This window comes from Sparus aurata, chromosome 7 (genome assembly GCF_900880675.1).
Source record: "Sparus aurata chromosome 7, fSpaAur1.1, whole genome shotgun sequence".
NCBI lineage: Eukaryota > Metazoa > Chordata > Actinopteri > Spariformes > Sparidae > Sparus > Sparus aurata.
The window spans coordinates 9,286,304-9,309,709 of NC_044193.1; the positions used below are offsets into that span (position 1 = coordinate 9,286,304).

Below are 23,406 nucleotides of genomic sequence, written 5' to 3' on the forward strand. Positions count from 1 at the left end.
AGTCCACCCACCCCCTTTCTCCTTTTTGCCTTGTCGACCGCCCGAGAGATGTCTTTTTGTGTGTGCGAAACATCACCGACCACAATCAACACTCACACAGAAACCATGATGTGTCTTTGCATGCAAATACTTCTGGCGGCCCCGGCTTGGCATGTGTATTGTGGGAAAATTAAGTGATGAAAACCTGGAGGAGAGGGGAAAATTCAGCGTGGAACACCGCGCCTTTCATGTCCCTGTAAGGTGCCGGAGTTTTTGATTCAGGCTGCCCCCTCTCCGGTCTGAATAATTTCTCACAAGACAAGGGAGCAAGAGGGCAGCCGACTGAGGCAGGACGGCACTGTAGCTGCAGTGTCTGACACACGAGAGACTCCCTCTGTGTGTGTGTGTTACAGGCCGGTGTCAAATACTTGTCTGGACTGTGACAAATACCTCCTGCTAGTCTCATCACAATTACCTGCAGGATTAGCTATGAAACATAACTGTTCACGCTGCTCATTCTGTTTGAAGATCAAACACGACAGAGAAAAAACCCCAAAACTCTCAGAGAAACTTAATTTAAGCCTTTTTCTTGTCTTGGAGTCTGTATAAATAGAAGCGACTGAGCACACTGACACAACAAAATAAGAAATTAAGCGGCTGCAGAGAGGGAGAGTAAACTCATGCATCAAAGTATCTACAAACTGCACTTTTACCTCAACATTTTGAAGAGAAATCTGTTCTTTTTTTTAACTTGTTTAAAACACACATTAAATTCAAGTCTGATTTATTCAGACAAGTGTCATCATTAGCAGCGTTTCCACCATTAATTAGGCACCAGCACTTCCTCAGACATCACCAATAAAACGCATAAAAAAAGAGTGGAAAGAAGAAGAAGAGGAAGAAGAAGAAAAAGAAGAAGAAGCTATTTTTTTGGCGTGAAAAACTTACCTTGAGTGGTTTTACTTCCTGAAGCTGACTGTTGGACAAAGGCGACCAGGCAGAAGCCTACAAATCCAAGGCTGGCGCGTATCAAAGCGTGCACATACATGTTAACTTTCACTGTAGTTCAACACGAGCACTTTTCTAAGATCTACGATGCGCAGGAGCACATAGGCTTTCAAGGGTGTGTGTCTCTGTGTGTGTGTGGTATAAAGGTCTCTTGTTATTCCTCTCTGAGCACCCGCTGATAGGACACTGTGCGATCCCCCCTTTTTTTTTTCCTTCTCCCCTCTTTGCGCCTGTCTTATTTGAGTTTCAAGTGAGCGGGGTTGAGGAAGGTCCGACAACGCGGAGCGGATCGGAGGAAGGCTTTTTCTGTTATCATGTTTCGAGCCAGACCGATGTCAATTTAAGAAAGGAGGCAGAGAGAGAGAGAGAGAGAGAGAGAGAGAGAGAGAGATGGAGCGCGGCGGGGTCTGAAGGGGGAGGAGAGAGGAAGAGCGTCCGCGCTACGCTCCGGACTCCTCTGCTGCTCCTTCTCCTTCTGACTGGCCCCCCTCACGGTTTCCTTTTTTTTTTTTTCTCTCTCCCTGTGTGTGTTAGTTCTGCAGGAATTTACACACAGGTGCTGGTTGAGCTTGAGGGGTGGACCTGGGCTACCCACGTGCGCCCGTGTGCGTGCGTGCGGTCACCTGGCACCGGTGCCACCTGCGCAAAAATAAAGAAATAAAGAACAAGAAAGAGAAGAAAGAGTGGCCAGTCACGTCGGTAAAAAAGAAAAAAAAAGAAAAAAAAAAAGATGGGGACAAGAGGGCGGATGGATTTATAAATGGCTCAGATGGGAAAAGTAATAGCCTGGAGATTGCGTTTTGTTCCTGTGTGTGAGGCTGCGGTTCACCCGGTCCGGCTAACAAACCAATACGCGCCCATTTCCGTCGGGTCGTGGGTGCAGCTTTGATGCGGGGATGTCTGCTGTGTCACACTGATGGATGATTAATAATCTCATCAGAACAACACATTTAGAAAAGGGACATCAAAAATCCTAAATTTTTTTTACAGGAGTTTCTGACATGATTCTCGATAAAATTGTTTAATCTAAGGGAAAATAATTAGATTCTCCTCTTTTGCCCACTGAAGGGGAGTTCAAATGTCGACTGACAATGTTGAGGACGAAATTGCAAAGCTTGTTTGAAAATGGAAAAATGATAACTTACAGTGTCTATTTTATTCCCTGAGCTGATTTCTCTGCATATCATCTGTGCTCAGAGGGCAATTGGGGGCCCCGGCCAATTTTATATGCTTGTTATAGCCGAAGCTGGAGCTGCATGAAGAACTGAAGTCTACGTGAACCTGTAACTTGTATAGAAAAATGCTCATGAAGGGTTTTTTTTTTTTTTTTTTTAAATAAAAGGCTCTGTTGATAATCAGTTATTATGCTGAATGAATAAACTACACCAGCTGCTTGAAACACAGTTCAAGCTGAAATCAATTTCGCGGGTATGATAACTTACAATCAGTAATTGTTTACAGGGAACACTGATGAAAGCATTACAATAATTATCTGGTGGAGGGCCCAAAAAACAAGAAAAAGAGTGTGTATTATATTGTGTGTCATCTGGTTCCAAAACCATAACCAACACCACATTATCTGCTTGTCAGAAATGGGTTTTCCCTGCGGGATTTTCAGCTCAACAGCCACATTTCGCTCATTGATTTTTGCTCACGGCCATGAATAACTTAAACCCTGCCTGGGATCAGAAATCAGTAATATGGACATTTACTTGCGCATGTGTGAAGCATGTTGGAAAAGACGATTTCACCTTAAAGCTGCTGTATGTTAGAACTGGCAACCTTTCCAATTCATACTGCAAACAAACGGGGGCAGCATATCACCAAAGTAATCGCTAACTGCTGCCAACTGTAGCCATTGTTAGCTAGTTAGCTTAGTTAGCTGTGCAGGTAGTGATGCAGACTGGGAGGTTGGAGTTGCACCATGAGAAAGGACTGGCTTAGCATGCTAGCTTCAGTAGATATCTCTGCAACGTCAAAACTGATATTTCCTCACATTCTCGTTAATCATTTTAGTAAATTTTTGAATGTTTGAAACTAGAATTCTTACATCATTCACCTTTCAAGAATAATTCCATTGGTAAATTAACATTTAGACATTATTTTCTCACCCTCAATAGGAAGTGGAGTGAGGTTTTGCACTCCATTTCTGGAGCTTCACAGCAAAACAGTGCTGTAGCGTTCTCCTAAACAACTGAGGCAGATGGGTACTTGTTTTAATGCATAAAACAACAACTGAGAAAAAGATCACAACACGGCTCCATGCAGTGTGTCAGGCGTAATCCAATTCTTTAGAACCTCTGGAGAGTCCAAATTAATTTGAAAAGATGTTATTTATTCCCCTTTTCGAGCTGAATTCTTCATTGTAGCTAATAAACTAAAAGCCCCTCGTGTGAAGTGGGTGCACAAGCTTGACAATGTGTCAATGGTGTAAATAACATCTTTTCAAATCAATGTGGGAGCTTGAGGCTTCGATAGACTTTGTTTACGCCTGCAAAGTCCACATCGACTTCAGTTGTTTATGAGAATGCTGCAATGCTCAAGAAATATGTTGTGGACAGGCCTGAGCAGATAATGACTGAATTTTCATGTCTGGATTCATTTGTCCTTTAAACCGAATAAGGACTTTAAGAGTTCTGAAGCTGAAAGGGTTAAAGACAGTTTTCCTTTTAACCCCCACCCCCGGCCATCCCTGCAAATCACTGATCACGAAACACTGTATGCACACCATTACCCCCAAGACCCACTGAGGAATGAGGCTTGAGGTGTTACATGAATCAAAACAGACCTCTCTCACATTACCAGGAGGACAGCCTCCATTGAGCGACGGTGCCACATTTCACCGGCAATGGCATATGAAATATTTGTTTCTAGGAAGCATCCCGCGGAGGAAAAACATCTGTATCCCCACACCTGCTACCTCCTTCTGCATTAGCACCTAAATTAATCAGCTGTGTTGATGCATTTGTGTTTGCATTTCCATGTATGGGCAGATTTGATACTATAATTATCACGCCTGCTCCCCATGTCTGATTTTTTTGTTCTCAATCAAATATAATTAGGGCCTCAGAATGAGGCTGATTGGAGATAACAACGCTACTTTCTAAAGACGATGCGGAGAATTTGAAACACACACAATCTGAAAATAGTTATGGCTGAGAGACAAGATTGTTTTTCATCATCTCGTATCTAACTATCGTTGATTCAAAGACAGCTATTTCATAAACAGTGTAATTGAATATGGTTTCTCATGCTTTTGCCAGTGAACACAGGTCTCAATAAATAAGAGATTCAGTAGAACAGAATAACCTTCTGAAAATCCCTCATTGCCTCCACAGAAGAAAAAAAAAACATGTAAATCCACAGCACAAAGTCAAGCAGTTCAGTGTAATTAAAATAACATCCGTCAGGGATATGGAAATATCCTATGTCCCTGTGTCCAAATCTCTGGGTAATTGTGAGCACTTGTATAACCAAATGAGCTCAGAGTCACTTGGGGAGTTTGAGAAAGTCAGAACACGGTTGCCACAGAGTCACGCTGGAGGATCACTACACTTTTCATGGCAACACTTCATTAAAGACAGAGGGCTGTACGCGGGGCATCACACTGTGCACCAAACCAAGCTATTTTTACACCGACAGACACACAAGGGAAGACGAGGCCATGTTTAATTTATGATGCTCGTCATGAAAAGGACTCCAGCTACACGCTGGGTGAAGAGGAGTGGGAGAGCGTGGAAGGTGTCAACGGAGCAGCGAGGATCATTCAGAGATGATAAGTCCAATGAAGCTGTACTGCACTTCCTGTCAGAGAGTTTTTATGCGGCAGAGCCACTGACCACAGCCCGACGTGATTTGTTTCGGAAAGAGGGTAGCAAAATAACTTTTTCTTTCACAGAGTTGAAGTATGGCACTTTTTGGATCTACATGAAAAATGTATGATTATCAGAGATACACCACATTTAACAACTGCCACAGTGGCTCTATCTGCAGCCACAGTTATCCGGAAACTCCTTATTTCCCCATTTTTCAGGAGCCAAAAAATATGCGGCTGCCAGTTGTTTTAGACAGTGCTGTTACAACCTACTTTTAATTTTGACTCTGAAATATTGAAGTCAAACGATGCTCCAACAGCTGTTGCTGTAAGATAAACACAAGATGGATGCATGTTGGGAGGCTTCTGTGAGAGCCACCACTGTACTATGCTGCATGCTAATGAATCAAGGAGTTGGAGGCCCTGCGGAGAGCCTAATGTTCTCCTCCAGATGGTCATACACAGGGACACATCACCTCAGCTCCTCATTTACTTTCTTGCCGTCCGACATTTATGCTCCCCAATTGTCTTAAAGATTTATGTGTGAAATTGCCAAAGCTCAGAGCGCGCAACTTCTTCCTCTTTCTTCGCTTCTTTTTCCCTCTCTGCAGGGGCTTCATATGCGAGGTTACTAACACCACCGCAGGCCCAGCAGGATCTCTTGGTACTCACCATGCCAGCACCACAGGGGAGCAGAGCGGCTTGCTGAGTTCCACACTTTAGTGCAGGCATCCCAGCGAACGCTGTGGGCTTGCCCCAGGAATGCTTCCTGACCACAGCCTCAGTCATTGGCACTAACAGGGAGCAAGAGAGGGAGAGGGGAAAAGGAAATACAGTTATCAAGTTGGACCAAATGGAGGTGTCACACACGGCCACTGTAACTAACTAAAGTACTCAATCATTCCTGTCAAAGACAACTTTTGCAGCACAGTGGACGAACATGACCGCAGTGGCACAAGAGGCGTTCAAGTTGCATTTGTAACATCACACCACTGGAAATGTCAGATGAGCTGAGACCTTCCAGTGACTGCTGTCACCACAGTACCCTAAGGCTTTGGGTCATGAGGGCTTGTTTTTCCTTGAGTCCTAGTCGTATTACCTGAGTCTTAATGCTGCTGCAACAAGGGTAGACAAGATATGGACAAGCTTGTTAGCTGCGTGAGTGAGCATGCGGGTGCTGGAGGGGATACAGGCCTGTGCACATACTGTACCTGGTGTGCGTGAGTGTGTGTGTGCACCTGTAATCAAGTGGACTCATCAAGATCAAATGAGACAGAGAGGGAGACATTGTCCTGGTAAGATCCTATCTTTAATCCTTACTGATGAGCCCGCATCATTCAAAGTATCAATCATCATCATACAACCAGATTGTATAACAGTACTTAGTGCCTATCTGAATGCACACACACCCACACGGAGGAGGGAGATAATACCCGTATATTTTATGTAAACTCTTTTGATGACACAGAACTGGGCCGGGCATGCTTAAACCCCAGCACACTCAGCAGTGGCTCTGTGCCACTTTGTCTCCACTAATCCTCTATGATCAACTCATATGTGGAGAAAGGGACGAGGCTTTTGGCGGCCTCTTTCAGACAGACGCTGTGTAAGTAGGTAAGTACAGAACAGGACCGGGGCGGCGGGGAAGTCCCATGAGCTCACTGTCTAGCCTGATAGTGCAGCAGCTACGCCTACCTGCTCCAACACCAGGGAGTGTCTCCAAGGAGCTTTGTGGAGGTTCAGCTCATGTGTGTCAAAAAATGCATAATATTACTTCAAGATTCTGGCCTTGTATAATTCTTCCAACTATTGAAAAAGCAGACCTCAGATGCCATTCAGTGATGAATGGTCATTGTGACACATTGATGAGTTCAACCTCCCACCGCCCACTCTTTCTTCTCACATTCTTTACTAATACTCTGACATGAATCACTTCCTCTTGAAGAAGCAAGGCAAAGTAATAGTGTTTGAAAAGATAAAAAAAAAAAAAAGAGGAAGAAAAGCAGGCCAAGATACAACATAGCTCTCAAAATTATGCTAGTTCAGGACCGGTCTGAGCTCATAACCTTTACAGAAATGAAAAACAAACTGATTCCTAAGTCTTAACGAAGAATGTGTAAACTAAAAATGTCACTCAGTAGAGTGCTTACCTCCGTCAAGGCCCTACAATCCACTTTCATTCAATCAAGCTTAAATTACCACCAAATTACCTTCCTGAATCCCCATTATCTCAGCTAGACATTGATGGTAGTTAGAGGTTTCTATCCTTATTTGTTACCATTGGCTGAAAAAAGACCACCCTCTATCAAAACACAAAACATTTTATTAGGATCTGAATCAATTGTACTGAAAATGCGAACCTAAAGAAAGTGAGAATAATTCCTGCATCAATCCCTTTATCCAGATCCGCAACTTCATTTATTGGGGTCTATTTTGAACCGAGACTCACTCTCCATTCAAGATCCATGGAAATCCCTTCTGTAGTTTTTGAGTAATCCTGCTGACCAACCAACCATAATCACACATATGGACACAGGAGAAAATATATTCCTTCTTGGCAGAGGTAATTTGTGAACAAATGTCATTATTACCAAGGAAAAATCCCCAAATCCTCTTGCTGACTGAGCTTCAAAAAACAGTTTAAATACGAGGGAAATAAAATAGAAATTGAGTTAAAATGGGATCCTTTTTTTTTTGCTTAGCATTTCTGGTAGAAAAGGACCTGTTGATGCAAAGTTGTTTCCCTTTGGCTGAATTAAAGTGCATGATAAAACAATTATTATATTACATTGTATCATGCATTCGTCTATGCAAAAAGTCCCTGGAGCAAATGCAGTGTAATCCTCATTAGTGTTCAATGACAAATGATCTGCCGTTATGACTTCATATTAAATTAGTGTGATAAAAAGGCTTTACAGGAATCAGCTTTAAAAGATTAGAACTCATTGTTAACAGAAATAAACAAGTACACAAACATCTGTTTTAACACTAGATGTATCAGGCATTACTTCCCCACTGCTCTGTTTTTCACTTTCCTTTATCTTTTGGTGCAGAGGTAGAAATGTGTAAATCCTCCTTTAATCTCTGCATTATATTTATCAGCATGTGATCTGAGATATGTCCTGTGCATGTATGCACATTATGAGCTACCCATCATATGATCCCCCAGCAACAGAGGGGACAGGTTGTCCAGGTGCACACACATGAATCTAGACTGCCCTCTAGTGGTCGAGCTATTTCTGGGTAAATATCTGTATATCTCTTTACAGGATCAATGTCTGTATGTGAACGGATAGAGGAGAGAGTGAGTGCTTCAGAAATATTAGAGCCATGTTGATGTGTGACACTCACAGACTTACTGACTATAGCAAATGATGTAAAAGCTCGTAATACACTACTAAAAATTTGTTAGGGATATGGGATATTTTTGTGTTTCACCTTATTGTTTATTATGTGACAAATCTAAACACGTATTTTTGGTCCACACAACACAATTCATTTGACTTTTATGGCAATATCCCTAATTTTGAGTAGAGGTTTATTATTATGATTTATTTTATTTTAATTTAGGGGATGGTTATCATCATCAATCATCATCAACATCATCATCTTAATTATGTTAAGGAAGCGTAACTTAACTGCAAAAAAAAAAAGAAGAAGAAGAAGAAGAAGAAACAGGAAGTAAACTGTTGCCATGGAGACAGTCAGATAGCTGTGGGCTAGCTTTAAGCTAGCTCTATTTTGAACCCCATCTTTGTATAAATTTAAGCATTCTGGCACCAATAAAAATACGCCGAATTGGCTATTAACAGCTCCGGTTTTCAAGGTACCCATGAATGTGAAGAAAACTGTCACTGGGATAGTTTGATACTCAAAATAATTAAAAACGTGATTAATCTCAGGCGAGTTCAAGAGTAAGAATTCAGCTAAGTTTTAGCCTGTAAACTTTGATATAATAAAAAAAAAATTATATCGTTTTAAGACCAAACTGAATCTAAAATGTGACTGTCGCTGCTGTGTGTTAAATTTAACTTGGAGAAGGAGTGTGAATTGTGCGGCAATATGGCGCCATCAATGGGTCTGGGGTTTGAAAGTTGGCCCTACCTGAATCCCCTCCATGATGAGCTGTGTTTCACGTCCACCGGTGCTGTTTCACCTGCTGACTGTGTGGATTCACATTAGCCAGGTAAGACAATTCTTCATATTAGAGATGAGTGTTTGTAAGGGTTAATATGAGGCGCAGGTTAAGGTAAAGTAATACAGACAGAGCTACACACTTGCATGCACCTGTCCCTTCTCCCCTGCCTTAGTGTCTTTGCTTCGCCTCTCCTGCGCCCCCTGCAGGCTGAACCTCCCAGCCTGAGGACCTCTGCTGCAGAATCATCAACAGGTGTTCAAACTGTAGGTTCAATCAGTGTTGTATGAAGTACACAAAAGTCTCACAAGAGTGAAAGTAAAAGAGTAGATATCATGTACAAACAGGCCTATTAATTCTGTAAAAGTGAAAGTTACCCAAACAAATAGCACTTGTTTTAAAGTATGTGATATTAAAGTCTCAAAAGTAAACGTAAGTCACACATGAACACGTATGCTGTAACCTATGAGTCGAGTGGTTATTGATTATCTGAAATTCATCATTATTTTGGATCACTGGAATTTAGAAAATAAAAAAGGTCTTCATTTACTGATTTTTTTAAATGCTTTCATAAATTCTCTTCATTTTTATGACTGCATAGACTGAATAAACAAACTGACGTTAAAGGACAACACAGTTTCATTCGGTTTTACTCTGAATTTGGCGGACCCTGCTACCTTTCGGGCTTCAAACAGTGTTCTGGGTACCTTCTTTTCCTCTGAGAACAGCTTGTTTATTCAGTTATGGAAAAAATAAATACTCTTGAGTTTATTATTACCTTGTTAATATTGTAAGTATTAAAAGAGTTTGAATCCCTTCTCCAAAACTACATAGTGTCCCTTTAATTTAGAAATTGGTTACACTCAAAATAACAAGTAACTCAAGTTGTAGTGAGTAAAAAGTACAATATTTGCCTCCAAACTCTAGTGGAGCGAAAGTACAAAGCAGTAAAAAAACAGAAATACTGGGTAAAGTACACAAACCTCAAAATTGTATACAAGTGTAGTACTTGAGTTAATGTACTTATATGGTTTTACTCGACATAGTAAGCCAATTTTCTCATGAAGATATGGCCTCTTTGCTATTGTGTTGCATTCTGATCATTATGAGGTTAAGTGTCTAAGGCTGTAGCTACCTGTTACTCTGACTTTTGATTATTGTTTTCACAATCAAACGATTCATCCTTTTCTGTATGAAATGTCAAACAAAAAATGCTCATTACAATTTCTCTGAGCCCAAACTGACGTCTTCAAACTGCTTCTTTATCAAACCAACAATCCAAAACCAAAAGACTCTTTCATTTATTGTCCTAAATGACAAATAAAAAGGAGCACTTCCTTACATTTAAGAAGCTGGAGCAAGCAAATAGTTGACAATTTTTTACTTGACAAATGACTGAAATGATTAATCATTATCAAAAATAGTTGGCACCGACGGTTGCAGCTAGTTGACTCATGAAATCAGTTTCTTTGTCTTTGTGACTTCTTCACACCGTTGGTATGTTATTCCTCTGCAGCTGATCTGAAGATGCCTGCGAGGGCGAACAGTGAAAGTGAGTGACGGGAACTGTCACAGAGGCCTCGTCAGTCAGCCCTGCTGGCAGCGGGACAACAGACGGAGCAGGTGCAAAGGAGAGATAGCTCACATACCAACATGCCACGGAGCAGCACAAAGCAGCCTGTTGTCAGGTTTGGACGGCACGCAACCGCTTCATCTTCTTTTGGCTTCACGGTGAAAGAGGCCTTTCTCTACAACCTGCCAGTGTCGAACTCATCTCTGTAGCGGGCTACGTGCATGCGCCTTATCTTTAAAATATTCAAAACAATATTCAAATCCCACTCCGCTTGGCTCTTGTTAACATTTTCCTTGTGGCAGTCATTCAGAGAGGACACACCCATGAGTAGATCTAATTGAACAATAAAAGATAAGAGTGATTATATCATTATCAGAATGGACACACTAAGCCGCCTCCACCAGAGCAATGCTGTCAGATGTGGCAGGCTTCCAACATTGTCCAGAAAGTTAAGTTCCAGTCTCAACAAACTTTATACTGCGGCAATAATATCTATTTAGAGAGACATCTTTCCAAATTGAGCTTCATTTTCACAACAGTCGGTGACCTTAACGGCAAATTACAGAGAAGAGCAAATCTATTTGTCTATGAAGGCTGTAAAATGTTGTTTCCAGACACGCCGTCTGCTCGTAAAAGTGCCGCAAATGTGTTGCATGAAAGGTTGAACCGGGAGGCGAGAGAAACAGGTTGCACCAGTTCTTTAACGATCACATCAGATAAAGAGGTGCTGAAGCTGAGCCAGAGCAGTAGACTGCCGCTTCGATTTGTAACAACACATGAGTTTTACTGGCTGCCTGGGGGGGGGAACCAATGACGTTATCCAGATGTAGGATTAAGAAATGTGGCCTGCGGGCGGCACAGGGACAACGTGTGATCCAGCACTTTTTTAATATAATAAGAGTCGTTCAATCAGCTGACAGATCCATAGTGACACCACACGTAGCTGGACATGTTACAAGCATGTGGGTTTTGACACATGCGTCACTACGCAGCAATGCAGACTGCATGTTTTAAATTCTTATAACCTGGTGGCCACCGACTATGTTCTTCGAGTCACATATTACCTACACGGCATGCTTTGTTCTCCTTCATTCATTCGCAACCGGTACGGAAGTCTAAAACCACAAAGTAAAATTCTTCCAATTTTCACGAGCTCCAACAATGTCAATGACCGTCAGAAAATCATAGTGGCTTTCCCCCTTTTTGCTTTCCTGACACTGTGCACTCCAGCTGGCATGGACTCCACAAGTTTTGTGCAAAACCTGTCGACTCACGTTATCCCAGCGTAATCGGACAGTCTCTTCAAGTGCCCCCGTAAATGTTGCTTGGGAAGGAAAGACAATGATAGTCTTTGGTTCCAAGGTGTGTTTGGGACCGGGATTTTGCTGCAGTGTGAATCCTTCTCCACAAAAGATGCAAACCAAGAATGGAGCGGTTCTTCTCCTCGGTCAGGATGGGGTCAGTTCAACAAATCTCTAACTTGAATTCATCAGTTAACTGGACTTTTTTGCTGTGAAATTCTTGCTATTTCTTGATCCACCTGAAGGGTTGGTCTTGTTTCCCCTCCAGAGAAGTGGTTAAAAACTGCAGACAGCATTCTCTGGACAGGACTTTTGCTGGTTTGAGTCTTGCAATAGAGCTGCTTCTCTATCTTTCAGGGAACTAAGCTTGAGGTATTGACCTCCTGATGGTGTGGTCACTTTTCACCTGCCTCGGATAGTCGCACTGCCCCCTTAGAAACTTCAAGTCTATCCGTGATTTAGCCCTTAAGAATAAGAAAAGACACTTTGACTCACTTTCTGAATCCTCAAACTTTCTGATTATTTCCAGGTTTATGTGATAGTAACAGAGATTTTCAAGGTGGTCTCAGACTTTTGGATCCATCTGTGGATCCTCAAATTCTGATGCAAAACCCCTCGATGCTTTGACAGACTTCACTGTAGGTTCAATGCAGTTTGTGAGAACAAACATTTTAAAAGGCTCCTGTGGTCGACAAAGCCAGACCAAAAAAATTCCAATGGATTTAAGGAAGTGAAAGAATTGACAGTGTCCTTTAAAAAAAAGGAGAACTAAAAGAGGAACCAGCCTCGCAGTGGTGTCACTTGTGAAAGCAGACGGTGACGTACGAACCTGTAGATCAACATCGTAAAATGACAAAAATAACTCATCGCCTCCTCTTAAAAGTAACAGTATTTAATTTACCAAAAAACAGCTACAGTGAGAGAGTCGGTGAATATCCAAAGACTTCTTGAATGGCAGTTTTAGGAGGAATAAAAACACTTCATATGGCTGTACAATATGAGTAACAAGCAGATGCAGGTGTGGACATGACAGTTAAATGTTCTCGAGTCATGTCAGGCACTCTGGGTGTAAAGGCTTAGTGCGGTAAATAAAGATGTGTGGCTGTGTGTTTAAGCTGCTTCCCAAAAGTTTTGTAATGTCTTCGTCAATGTACGGCATGTTCCTTTAAATATATATTCATATCTGAAGCGAGTCTGTAGGAGTCGGATGAGGTATAAGATTTGCCGTCGATGCCTCAGTCCCTGAGCAGCCCCAGTCTCCTCAGGGCCTCCCGGCGCTCATCTCCCTTCTCTGAGCGAGGGCAGATCAGTACGCTGATTCCTTGAGACCGCGGCAGCTTCTGAGAGTCTCCGGAGTGCTGAAAGGCCGGCAGGGACCTCCGTAGGTCGGGCTCTTTGTTGGCGGCATGACCCAACTGCGAGCTTTCTCCCTGTGCGCTTGAAAACTCTTTCCCACTCCCCAGAGAGGCGGGTCGTGGACGAGTGTTGCGCAGCTGGCTTGGGCTCTGTGTGCCGCTGACGCCCTGGCCGGCCTCAGTTGGGTCTTGAGCGTCCATTAAGCTGCTTAACCCGAGGCCTGAGCGCTCCAGGGTGGCTGATTTGACATCTTTGAACCTCGGAGGGGTTGGCTGCTTGACCAGGACAGGAGGGGTACGAGGAGGCGTAGTCACCGGTTTATTATCCGACAACAGAGAGCCATCGGGGTCACTGAAAGCAGGAGGTGCCGGGACGATATCAGGAAGCTGGACCGCAGGGGGCGACGGCGACACAGCTGCAGGAGGGACGGAGGCGGGAGATGGGCTGTTGAGACGGGTGTGGGACGGTGTCGTGGGTGGTGTGTGTGGGGCTGCTGGGCTGCTGGGAGAAGAAGGAACTGCCCATGACCTTCTAGTCTGGGGAGACAGTTTGGGGCTCAAGGCGGGGCCTGGATCTACATCGTCGCTTTTAAGCAAGCCAAGCTTTCTGAGGGCCTCCATGTGGACCCTCTGGGGGTCCAACAACAGCCGATCGCCACCTGTGGGCACCGAGTTACCATCAGCCACTGCTGCTTTGTGTGACTTCAGAACAATGTTGGCCGGAAGCTTCTTGGGCTTAGGCGCCACAGCAGGTGGGCTTCTGGGCTCCACGACGTCAGGAGGACTCAACTGAGGACCAGAGCTGACGGCTGATGGGCTCAGGTCTGGGGGCTTGTTTGGTGGCTCCTGGACCACAGGGGGGCTCACAGGAATTGTTTTGGTAGAGGCTCTTTGGCGTATCTCCTCTAGGTCAAGAGTCGCTCCTGGCTTTTTGGTGGATATTCCCGCAGATGGAGGAGGGTCGTCTGCTTTTTCCGGCTGTGGAGGATTTCCTGGCTCATCCATGAAGTCTGAGGGAGGAGGGATCAGACCGAGATCGATCTCAGGGGCCGGAGCCGACTGGCTGGTGCTCGAGACGATCTTTATTTTACCGCTTTCATCTTTGGATACACACAACTCGTCTGCCTTAGTGGCTGATGGCTGGATTTCACAACCAGCGTCCGGCTTGGTGACCGGAAGCTTGAGCAGCGCCATGAGGTTCGCAGACGTGTCGAGATCTTTTGCGTTGGACCGCGGTTCTGAGGTTTGCTCTAGAGCGCGATGCTCAGCTTTGTCCGACATCTGATCTGTTCCGGACTCATCAGACTTCAAACTGGAAATGTCTGGGAAACAAAAAGCACAATTATTGCAGTTAGTATTGCAGTTATTCGTGTTATTCTAGCGTAAAATGCTCGAGTGTCAAACACACAGTCAAAGAAGAAGATCCCCTGACATGAACTCACCATTTACTCTCATCCGGCCCATTTTCTCTGCCCGTAACACAGGATCCGGCTCGTCGTTGGATAAGCCGCTGTCTTCCTGCACCTCCAGCGCTTCGATTGTTTCCTCCAGATACATCAGACACGCTCTCTCCTCTGCAGATAAGTGCTCCATACTGTCATCACTCTGCACACAAAGTAGGAGACTGTGAGAACGCATTACAGACGTGAAACTCTTTCCCTACCTCTGTCCTCCATTCAACCCTAAACATGGCCATGAGAGACAGGACAGAAGCGATAGGTCAAATTTATGAAGAGTTCGAACTGCTGCAAAAGAAATGACTAATTACACAGATCCTGTCCTGTTCTGGGCCATCTTTCATTCTATATTGGCCTGTCAGAGGGAATTGTCTCAGGTGGCTGCAGGTGCCTGTGAACAGCTGGAGATCCCCTCTGGTCGTCTCTTAAGAAACTCACAATAAAACCCCCCTTGAAGGCCCGTCTCTGACCAACATGAGCGTATCTCGCCTCAAACAGATCCACTTGCTTCCATCTAACCCTCTCATATTGACTGTAAAAGTTCGCGCAGATGTCATTCGTATCGACGCACAAAGCTTAACTCCCCGTTTCAACAATGGAGAGCAGCATCCTGGAAAGCGATGATCGGTGCACGCGCGCCGTAAGAATTTCTCTGGATTCCCCCTGTTCCCTTTTGTTAAGAGGCAGTACGCAGCCATCTCCTGATGTGCAAGTGTGGTTGTGTTGTGTCAGTGCGTAGGCGTGACCTCAGTGGTCACATCTTGAAACCAGGGCTGTCAGGAGATCGGATTTTCGCCACGAGAATTCACAACAACGATGTCGCAACGACATCAGTGGAACATTTGAAACGAGCAGTAAAAACGGTGCGATGTGGAAATTAATCTTCGCAAATGATTAACACTCAAAATACAAGTGTAAGGAGGTGGAGAGAGTCTGTAACAATAACCATACAAAAAGGTATACAAAAGGAACAATTACACTTTAGGATTTTGTTTTCATGGCAGCCAGCGTTAAACGTTAACCACCACCTGCTGCGGCAGAAAACATAAATAAACCGAAAGTATTCAACAGTCTATGTGTTGTTGACACAATATTATCATATTTATTTTGTCAACACAATATGTCATTTTTAAACATCACAGTTATCGTCACTATTTGCGCATGACGACTTGTTGACACGCGGTGAACTGCAGGCTGTAAAGGCCGCCGCTTTTCTTGCGTTGAGGCGTCGGCTCGGTTTGCTATCTGATTGTATTGTATTTATCTGCAGAGTTGCAGATTACGGGTGGTAGATTGTGACATTTGATGTTGGTATGGTTGAAACATTTGAAAAAAGGACATCCCATGGACAATAAAAGCAGCAGCATGTGCAAGGAATCTGAAATCTGAAAACACAGAAGTTACGTTTTAACGGCAGGGGGCTAATCTTTTAATCTAAGGAGCTAACAGAGAGATCGCGGCAGCTTTACTGATTTTAATTCAAGGTGAAATCATGGTTAAATGCGACCCAGTTATGTACCAGTATGTATTTGAATAGTGAGTATGAACTGTCTCTTAACTGTAGTCTCAAAAGCAAAGCTACCCTGCACTGTTAATGTTGGTTCAAATATATCAGAGGAAAGTAGAGTTATACAGTGAACAGGCAGGACAAAGGCGAGGAGATGTACAGGAGCACTCACATAGCCGGAGTTCATGCTGATCACACTGTCACAGCTCCCGGCACTGTCCATACCGCTCAAAGGATCCAAGGCAACGCCGCCTGGCCACGTGCCGCCCTTTGGCATTGCACAAGGAAGAGGCTGAGGGACAGGACCTGGGCTTCACCTGGGTCCTCTACTGATCGTGTAAATATCACCAAGAATCGGTCTGAGGAGGAATCTGACGGGAGGAGAAGAAAACCGGAGTCAGACTTGATGCACCGCCGTCTCCTTCAGAACAGTTCATCAAACACAAAAGACACAACGACAACCGCCAGACGTGAGACGGCGCCTCGGCGGAGGCTAAAAATAGTTTACAAAACTGCTGTTTTAAAAACATCAGAGCAACAACGATTAATGTCCGCTCTCTCCATTAGGGTGACAAATGAACGGCATGAATCAGAGCCGATGGCTAAATGATCCTCGTAATGTAAAAGCTGCCCTGTTTAAAATGCAATGTGCCGTCACAGTCACCGTGATATATTAAAACACAACCAGATATGCTGATGGGGGCATTACATCAATTAATGGATGAATTTGTAAACATTTTAATTCACGCACCAGACACGGCCTGGATTATTATGAAGTCCGCAGATTACCGGAGATTTTCGTTGCGCGGTGTCTCTTCCATTGTCATCTTTCAATGTAAAGTGACGAGGGAGAGAAAATGTATCTCGAAGTTTGTCAGAGCGAGTAGATGTCTTCCAAAGTTACCGCCTCTTTAATGTGAAATTCCCTCCGTTTCCTGACAGAGCCAATAACCATAAGAGGGAATATTGTACTAAAAAGAAATATGTGCAATGTATTTCTGCACAGAACGAGCTGGTGAGCGTGGATCCCCTCAGCCATCACTCACACTGAGTAAGTATGAAGGAGGGGTGTTTTAACGGCCAGTAAGAACAGGAATCAAAACTTGTTTCAATCCTATGGGCACGATTGGCTTGACAGACTTGAAAAATGGTGAATCTGTCCTTTAATATAAAGGCCGGAGATGATTAAATTTGTTACGTTAATGTCGGGTTTTATATTTTCTGAAGTGCAAAACATCGGACATATTGATCCCATCTTTCTCAGAGGTGCCACAGTCGATAACCAGGACGGATGATTTAGAGTTTAATCTATACTTTTATGCCTTTATCCGTTTTAATTTCAGAAAAATGCCACAGTTTTTAGTGAGACGTTCAAGAGGGGGGGGGGGGGGGGGGGGAGTTATTAAAAAAGTTGCAGGTTATTAACTTTGGAATTTAATTTACATTAAAGGGACACCGATTTATCACGATACTATCTTTCTTCCTCGTACAGTTTAAACTCAGGAGCAATAAAACACACACTTCCTCGTTCAATACAACTGGGGATTGTGCTGCTGTGGCCTTCTTGGCCTGATCGACCGGTATGATGGTTAAAGGGTAACTTCACTAATTTTACACATTAAAGTGTGTTTACAGGTTTAGGGGAATACTACTGCATGTGTAAAAACAAAAAAAGGAAGTATGAAGCCTTTTGTGGCTCCAGGGGAAGCTGCATGTAATCTGATAAATTGCCTCTAGTGATGTCTCTCAGTGGCTATGTTGCATTATGGGTAATGTAGGCACTAGGTTTTGAATAGCAGTCCACTGGTGTGTTGCACTCCTGTGACACTGTTGGACTCATTATGAACAGCAGAACCCGACATATGGCCTTTTTTTAAAAAAATTTCCATACATTTGGTGCCTACATTACCCACAATGCAACTCCAGCAAAAGTTACATTGTCTCGAGTTATCAGTGGAACAACTATCTGGACCAGTATATTAATCATTAGAGTACATATTCAATAAAACCTGACCTGAACTTGATTTTTAAGGGCAAATACTGATATCAGGGAATAAAAAATTCCAATATTGACATACTGGCTGATGTACACACACATTGTTTTTGCAATAATCCCTTAAATGTGTCTTAAATTGGCCATTAGTAGCCGCCTGAATATGTTACAGTACAGAACTACAACATCGACTAATTTACATCAGTAACACAAGTTTTAAGGGTTTATTCCAGTAACGGCTGTGGCAAGACGTGCTGCTGCTAATTGATCCCGGCGACAGATAGCAGGAACAGGATATTTTGCATTGCGGCGCTGAGGTCACGCTGTACAAATAACTAGAAGTCGCATTGGAACGCGTCGAGCTGCTCGTGTTTATGTATTCCAGTCACTGTGATTCGGTAACGGAGACAGAAGAGCTCGTCTTTGTCTGGTCATACGCCCGAGGTCCTTCGCGTCATGTCCAATCAGTGTAAAGACAACTGATATACCGTGTTATGATGCGGCATTACACTGCTTACTTGTGTTTCCAGCCTGTTATCCTGTACACACACATATATACATATCCATTACTACTGACAGCTCAGGTATGAGGAAAGCATGCCAGCAAAATACTACAAGAAGTATTGTGTGCTCCTCCCCTTCTGAAGGGATAAAGACTGGGATTTTTTAAAATCCTCACTAATAGACGGCTGATTTAGAAACAAACAGGGCATTAAGTGAATTCACAGGACCACAGAGAAAAGGCCACTTAAAGCAAAAGTTCGCTCCTCCTTACTTTTCCCCCTTTTAAGTGCTTAGAGTGCATTAGCAAGTGCCAGAAGCAAATGCCATCAACAGGGAACAACGGCTGAGGCATGAAGGGATAATATCTGACCAGCTTAGGTAAAGACTGTGGTGGATTTTGACAGAAAAAAAAGTCACATAAATGCTTAACATACAGCATCCAAAGAAAAAAAGCTTTACAACCTGTTATTATATTCAACAGGCAGGCGCAGCTGCACCTTGAGGATCAGGTGTGTTCATGAAAGCAGAGCAAAGCTCACTTTATTGTCCCCTTATCTCAGGGAACGCTTGATTAAACATATAAGCGCTAAGCAATTAAAGTCGCCCTTAATGAATCAGTATAAATGTTTGTCTGAGAATTAGTCTCCAACACCGTCGACAATACTGGCACGAAGCTGCTGCTAGCTATCGTGAGATTGTCCCGAGGACGAGGCCATCGCTCAGCGTAAACATGGCGTCTCTGCCGGCACAGGACAGTTCAAATGTCAAGAAAAGTTTATACAAACAAAAAATAGGAAAATGGGAGCAGCTCCTGAGAGGCTTCTTGGAATGAGCTGAATGCATGGCAGCAGCCTAAACAACGTTAAAATTAACAGGACAAGCGCAACATAATGATGACTAAACGAAGCTTCGGTCAGTTTTATCCAGAGCTGAGATTTAGGTGGCATTTTAGAGGCAGATTAAATCATTTTAGACTGAATTATATTATTTACATGTGACATATATGATTCCTTCTTAAAACAAATGACTGTTAATACATGTGAGCATTCGAAAAAAGAAGCTCGGGCACACTGCTCTTGCTCGGCTTCACTGTGCCGACGTTTCTTCCTCAAAACACTCTTGACACACTGAATCTACACTATTCTGACACACCTGCATTTGTGTTAGATGGATGTGCTCTCTCTGGCTCTTGACCGTATTGAAAAACTTTGAAGGAACTAAGAAATGTCAAAAAGGGATGTACCAGTGGGGAAACTCTGGGCCGATAATTTTTTGCTGTCGTTCATTCTTTTTTTTTGTGTGTCATTTCTCCTTTTGTGGCAGCAGAACCAAGAAATATTAATTCCAACAAAATAACTCAACTTTTTTTTAGAATCATTCAGCCTTTCATTTCACTCAAAATCAATCACTGTTTTCAAGCCTGCTCAGTGGTAAGACTTTTTCGTGGCCTCGCCAGCTGATGGCAGATACGTCGTGAGCCAGTCGCCCCGACACGATCTATCGGCTAATCGTGTTATCTTGTCTGCAGACAAATGAGAGCCAATAAATCCGTGCACAAATATCTCCATCATATCAGATCATTTCTATAATTACACCCCACAATAATAATGATCTGGGTGGTCAGAGGATTAGTAGGGGTCGACATCTTTTTTAGGGGCGATACAGATTATCAGAAATCAAGGAGATTGAAAACCGATAATTGAGACCCAATTGCAGTAAAAATAAAAATATTCAGCTTTGAGGTACCTTGTTGAAGTATTTGCATGTTCTGCGACTTCACGCTTCCTCTCCACTACATTTATTTAATACATTTAGTTACGAGTTACTTTGCATATTCTGATTATTCAGTGTTTATAGCCTTTTAATTGCGACGTCCTAACAAACACATATTGTTGGGTGGGACATTGTGTGAGAGGACGGCGCATCAGAGCTAAAGTTAAAATCAGTTTAACTGATCGGCAATCTGGCAGAAAAATCATCGATGCTAGTAATCAGAAAACGCTGAACATCAGTCATGATAATCGGTCGACTCCTTCACAAGATCGGAGCAAAAAAAAAAACAACAACAAGCAAAAAATGCAGAATGCAGAATTTCAAGCCGTTTTCAACGTTCTTGTTTCAAGATTTTTTTTTGAGGAAATGACTGCGCTAGAATGAGGAAAATAAACCTGAATCTTCAGAACACACTATTACTTACTCAAATCTATAAATGTCACTTGTTTTAACAGCAAACTTTTTTAAAGATTCACAAAGAAAGGAGCTCTGGTGACGCCTCAGGTAGCCTCCCATGTTGAAATCCACTAATCTCGAGCTGGTGGAAAAAGGAGTCGTGACACTTTTGGGCACTGACGGGACCAGCTGGGGAGGAACCTGATCACCAACACCCACATTCACATGTGTTCTCTGTAAACAAAAGGGCCAGTTGACTAAGCACCCACCGCAGCGCTGTTTAGTGGCTGCCAATTACCCGTCCCTCCCATTGGCCTTATTGAGACGAGCCGAGTGTGAGAGAGAAGCCAACACCTTCTCAAACAGGAACCCAGACGACAAACCTGTAGGGCGGCAGCGGGAACACTCACTGCACCCACAGCTGAGTCAGATTTTAATAGGGACAGGAATGTCACTTTGCTTGCTTGCTTCCTCGTCTTTAACACCACTCTTTAAATTCAGCCCAGCGTCTCTGAGTTACAGCTCAGCAGATAAAAAAAAAAACTGTTAGGAAAAAAAAAAGTGTGAGGATGAGCTAAGAGGCTTTTAATGTGTTTACTGTGTGTACATCTGCACGCTTTACGAGCCTGAATTACAATCCAAGAAATCATCACTGACAGTCTACGGTGACAAATGATGGCGTGCAGCTAATAAAACACACACACACACACACACACAAAAAGTTCAAAAAAATGTGAAGTATGTGTTGAAGGGCCAGCAGAGAAGGCGGTTTAATGATTAATAGTAAACACAAGTTCACGGTGAACGGCAGGTTGTGCAACAGAAATAGTTCATTAATGTTTAGCTTGGCACTTTGTCCCACCAAAATGACTATTATTGACATTCACGCTCAAATATTTGCACTTTCCCTTTACTCAACCTGCACTCAGCCAGCCAGCCAGCCCATAATGAATGATTAAACACTTCTTGATCAATGTGTAATCTGAAGACATGCAGAGCAGAGCAGGAACAGAGATTACTACTGATGCTCACACTGTGGGAAATCATTTGCATTTTTTTTTTTTTTTAAATCATCACCTCTTCCTCCATTTTAACTCAGGCCACAGGATGACAGCCTGTCTCTGCAAAATGAGGTCAGTGGCGCTCCTGCAGAGACTCATCAGCTACAGGAAGATAACAAAATAAAAGCACAGGAGATGTAGTACAATTTAGACGTCAGAGATGGATCACACTGACAGACGCGCACCGATGAAGGAGTTTTTAAAAAGAGCTCCACAACTATTTCCTCAAAAGTTTTAACGACTCTCACTCCAGGCAGAAAATTTGGCTTTGAACACTCACCGGAGATGTGATGGAAGTGAAAGTGTCGCTCCGAGCGTCCAGCTGAGCGAGTCTTCGGCTCTCAGTCCATCGCTGCGCGGGTTCATCTGACTCCTGCTCTGGTTTTTCGGAAGTACAAGTCACTGACGGATCCCGAGGTGGGACATACCGTGCAAGCCAGGTGAGCCAATTAGCTTCCGCACAGGTTGGGTGGTGTCTGGCCAATCGGGTGGACGCCCGATGAGGACGTTGCCGAGGAGGAGCCAATGGAGTGACAGCAGGTGAGTGAAGGTACAGGTGGAGTAAGTGTCAACGGCAGGAGGAGAGCAATAAATAAACTAGAAAAGGCAAGTTCTGAAGAACTTGCGGTTGTGAATGCTCCCTGTTGACCAGCTGAAGCCAAATGCGGATTGCTGGCTGTGAAAACTTTGAATATTGTCCCCAATATCTTAAAACTGTGAAAGAATGTAGAATTTGTTAAAAAACTAAAGCCAAACTGAATTGGTAGCTTTAATTCATCTGAAGTCTCGTCTGAAGAGAATGAACTTTGCAATAGTTGGGTGAGAATGAAGCATTAAAATATGTAGAGTTTGAAGAGATGTTACAGTACGAATGAGTCAAAGACTCTGAATCAGACTGAGAAACTCAATAAATCTCGATGTGTCGATGATTGGGAATATTTGAATAAATTAAAAAACATTTCTGGGTTGAAAATAATGTAGAATTGGTTGAAAAACTAAGGCCAAACTGAAGTGGTTGCTTTAATTCATCTAAAGTCTCATCTGAAGACAATGAAGCTTCCTAATAGTTTGGTGAGAATGAAGCATTAAGAATAGAATATAAGGTTTGAGACAGACTGCAATGCTAGCTTAAATTTGTGTTAAAAAGCAGCAGATGGAGTATGAAGAGATGTTACGTCGAGAATGTATCAAATACTCTGAATCTGACTGAGAAATTCAATAAATCTCAATATATCGATGATTAAGACATTTAATTATTTGAATGGAGTTCCTGGCTTGAATGAATAAAAAAAAAGATAATCATTAAATATAGTTTAAATGTTGGGAAATATACTATGTGTGTGCGTGTTTGTGTGCCTGTGAGTGTGTGATTAGCTTTATATGTGTGTGTGTGCTTAAGCATGGCTTTATATGTGTGTGTGTGTGTGTGTGCCTGTGTGTTTGTGTGCATGTGAGTGTGTGTTAAAGCATGGCTTTATATGTGTGTGTAGGTGTGTGTGTGTGTGTGTACATGTGTGCATGCTGAAACATGCATATCTGACTGCATTTGT

The 23,406-nt window shown here is 43.1% G+C and overlaps 2 protein-coding genes across 7 annotated transcripts in view; both read right to left on the reverse strand.

Moving 5' to 3' along the window:
* scube3 (signal peptide, CUB domain, EGF-like 3) overlaps window positions 1-1,452 on the reverse strand; it is an 88,839-nt gene extending 87,387 nt beyond the window's left edge. For all 3 annotated transcript variants that reach the window (XM_030422266.1, XM_030422264.1, XM_030422263.1), the window contains exon 1: window positions 928-1,452. In XM_030422266.1, the coding sequence (XP_030278126.1) occupies window positions 928-1,027 (100 nt within the window). In that variant the 5' untranslated portion in view covers window positions 1,028-1,452. The remainder of the gene's footprint in view (window positions 1-927) is intronic.
* Window positions 1,453-12,681: 11,229 nt separating this feature from the next.
* LOC115584679 (specifically androgen-regulated gene protein) lies at window positions 12,682-22,255 on the reverse strand. 4 transcript variants are annotated; one of them, XM_030422268.1, is made up of 5 exons: window positions 22,137-22,202; window positions 21,873-21,958; window positions 16,302-16,500; window positions 14,608-14,770; window positions 12,682-14,487 (listed from the first exon to the last, which is right to left on the reverse strand). In XM_030422268.1, the coding sequence occupies exons 3-5, from the start codon at window positions 16,404-16,406 to the stop codon at window positions 13,046-13,048; spliced, it is 1,710 nt and encodes a 569-aa protein (XP_030278128.1). In that variant the 5' UTR covers window positions 16,407-16,500; window positions 21,873-21,958; window positions 22,137-22,202; the 3' UTR covers window positions 12,682-13,045. The 4 variants fall into 4 exon arrangements, with proteins under 4 accessions (XP_030278128.1, XP_030278127.1, XP_030278130.1 ...); XM_030422267.1 differs by lacking the exon at window positions 21,873-21,958 and having other exon boundaries at window positions 22,137-22,255; XM_030422270.1 differs by lacking the exons at window positions 21,873-21,958; window positions 22,137-22,202 and adding an exon at window positions 16,919-17,163.
* Window positions 22,256-23,406: the final 1,151 nt, after the last annotated feature.

Coding starts and splice junctions, on each gene's coding strand:
- LOC115584679 (XM_030422267.1), bottom strand. CDS start 16,406: ATGCCAAAGGGCGGCACGTGGCCAGGCGGCGTTGCCTTGGATCCTTTG. Junction 14,771..16,301: donor TCAGCATGAACTCCGGCTAT/GTGAGTGCTCCT, acceptor CTTTGTGTGCAG/AGTGATGACAGTATGGAGCA. Junction 14,488..14,607: donor GGGCCGGATGAGAGTAAATG/GTGAGTTCATGT, acceptor TTTGTTTCCCAG/ACATTTCCAGTTTGAAGTCT.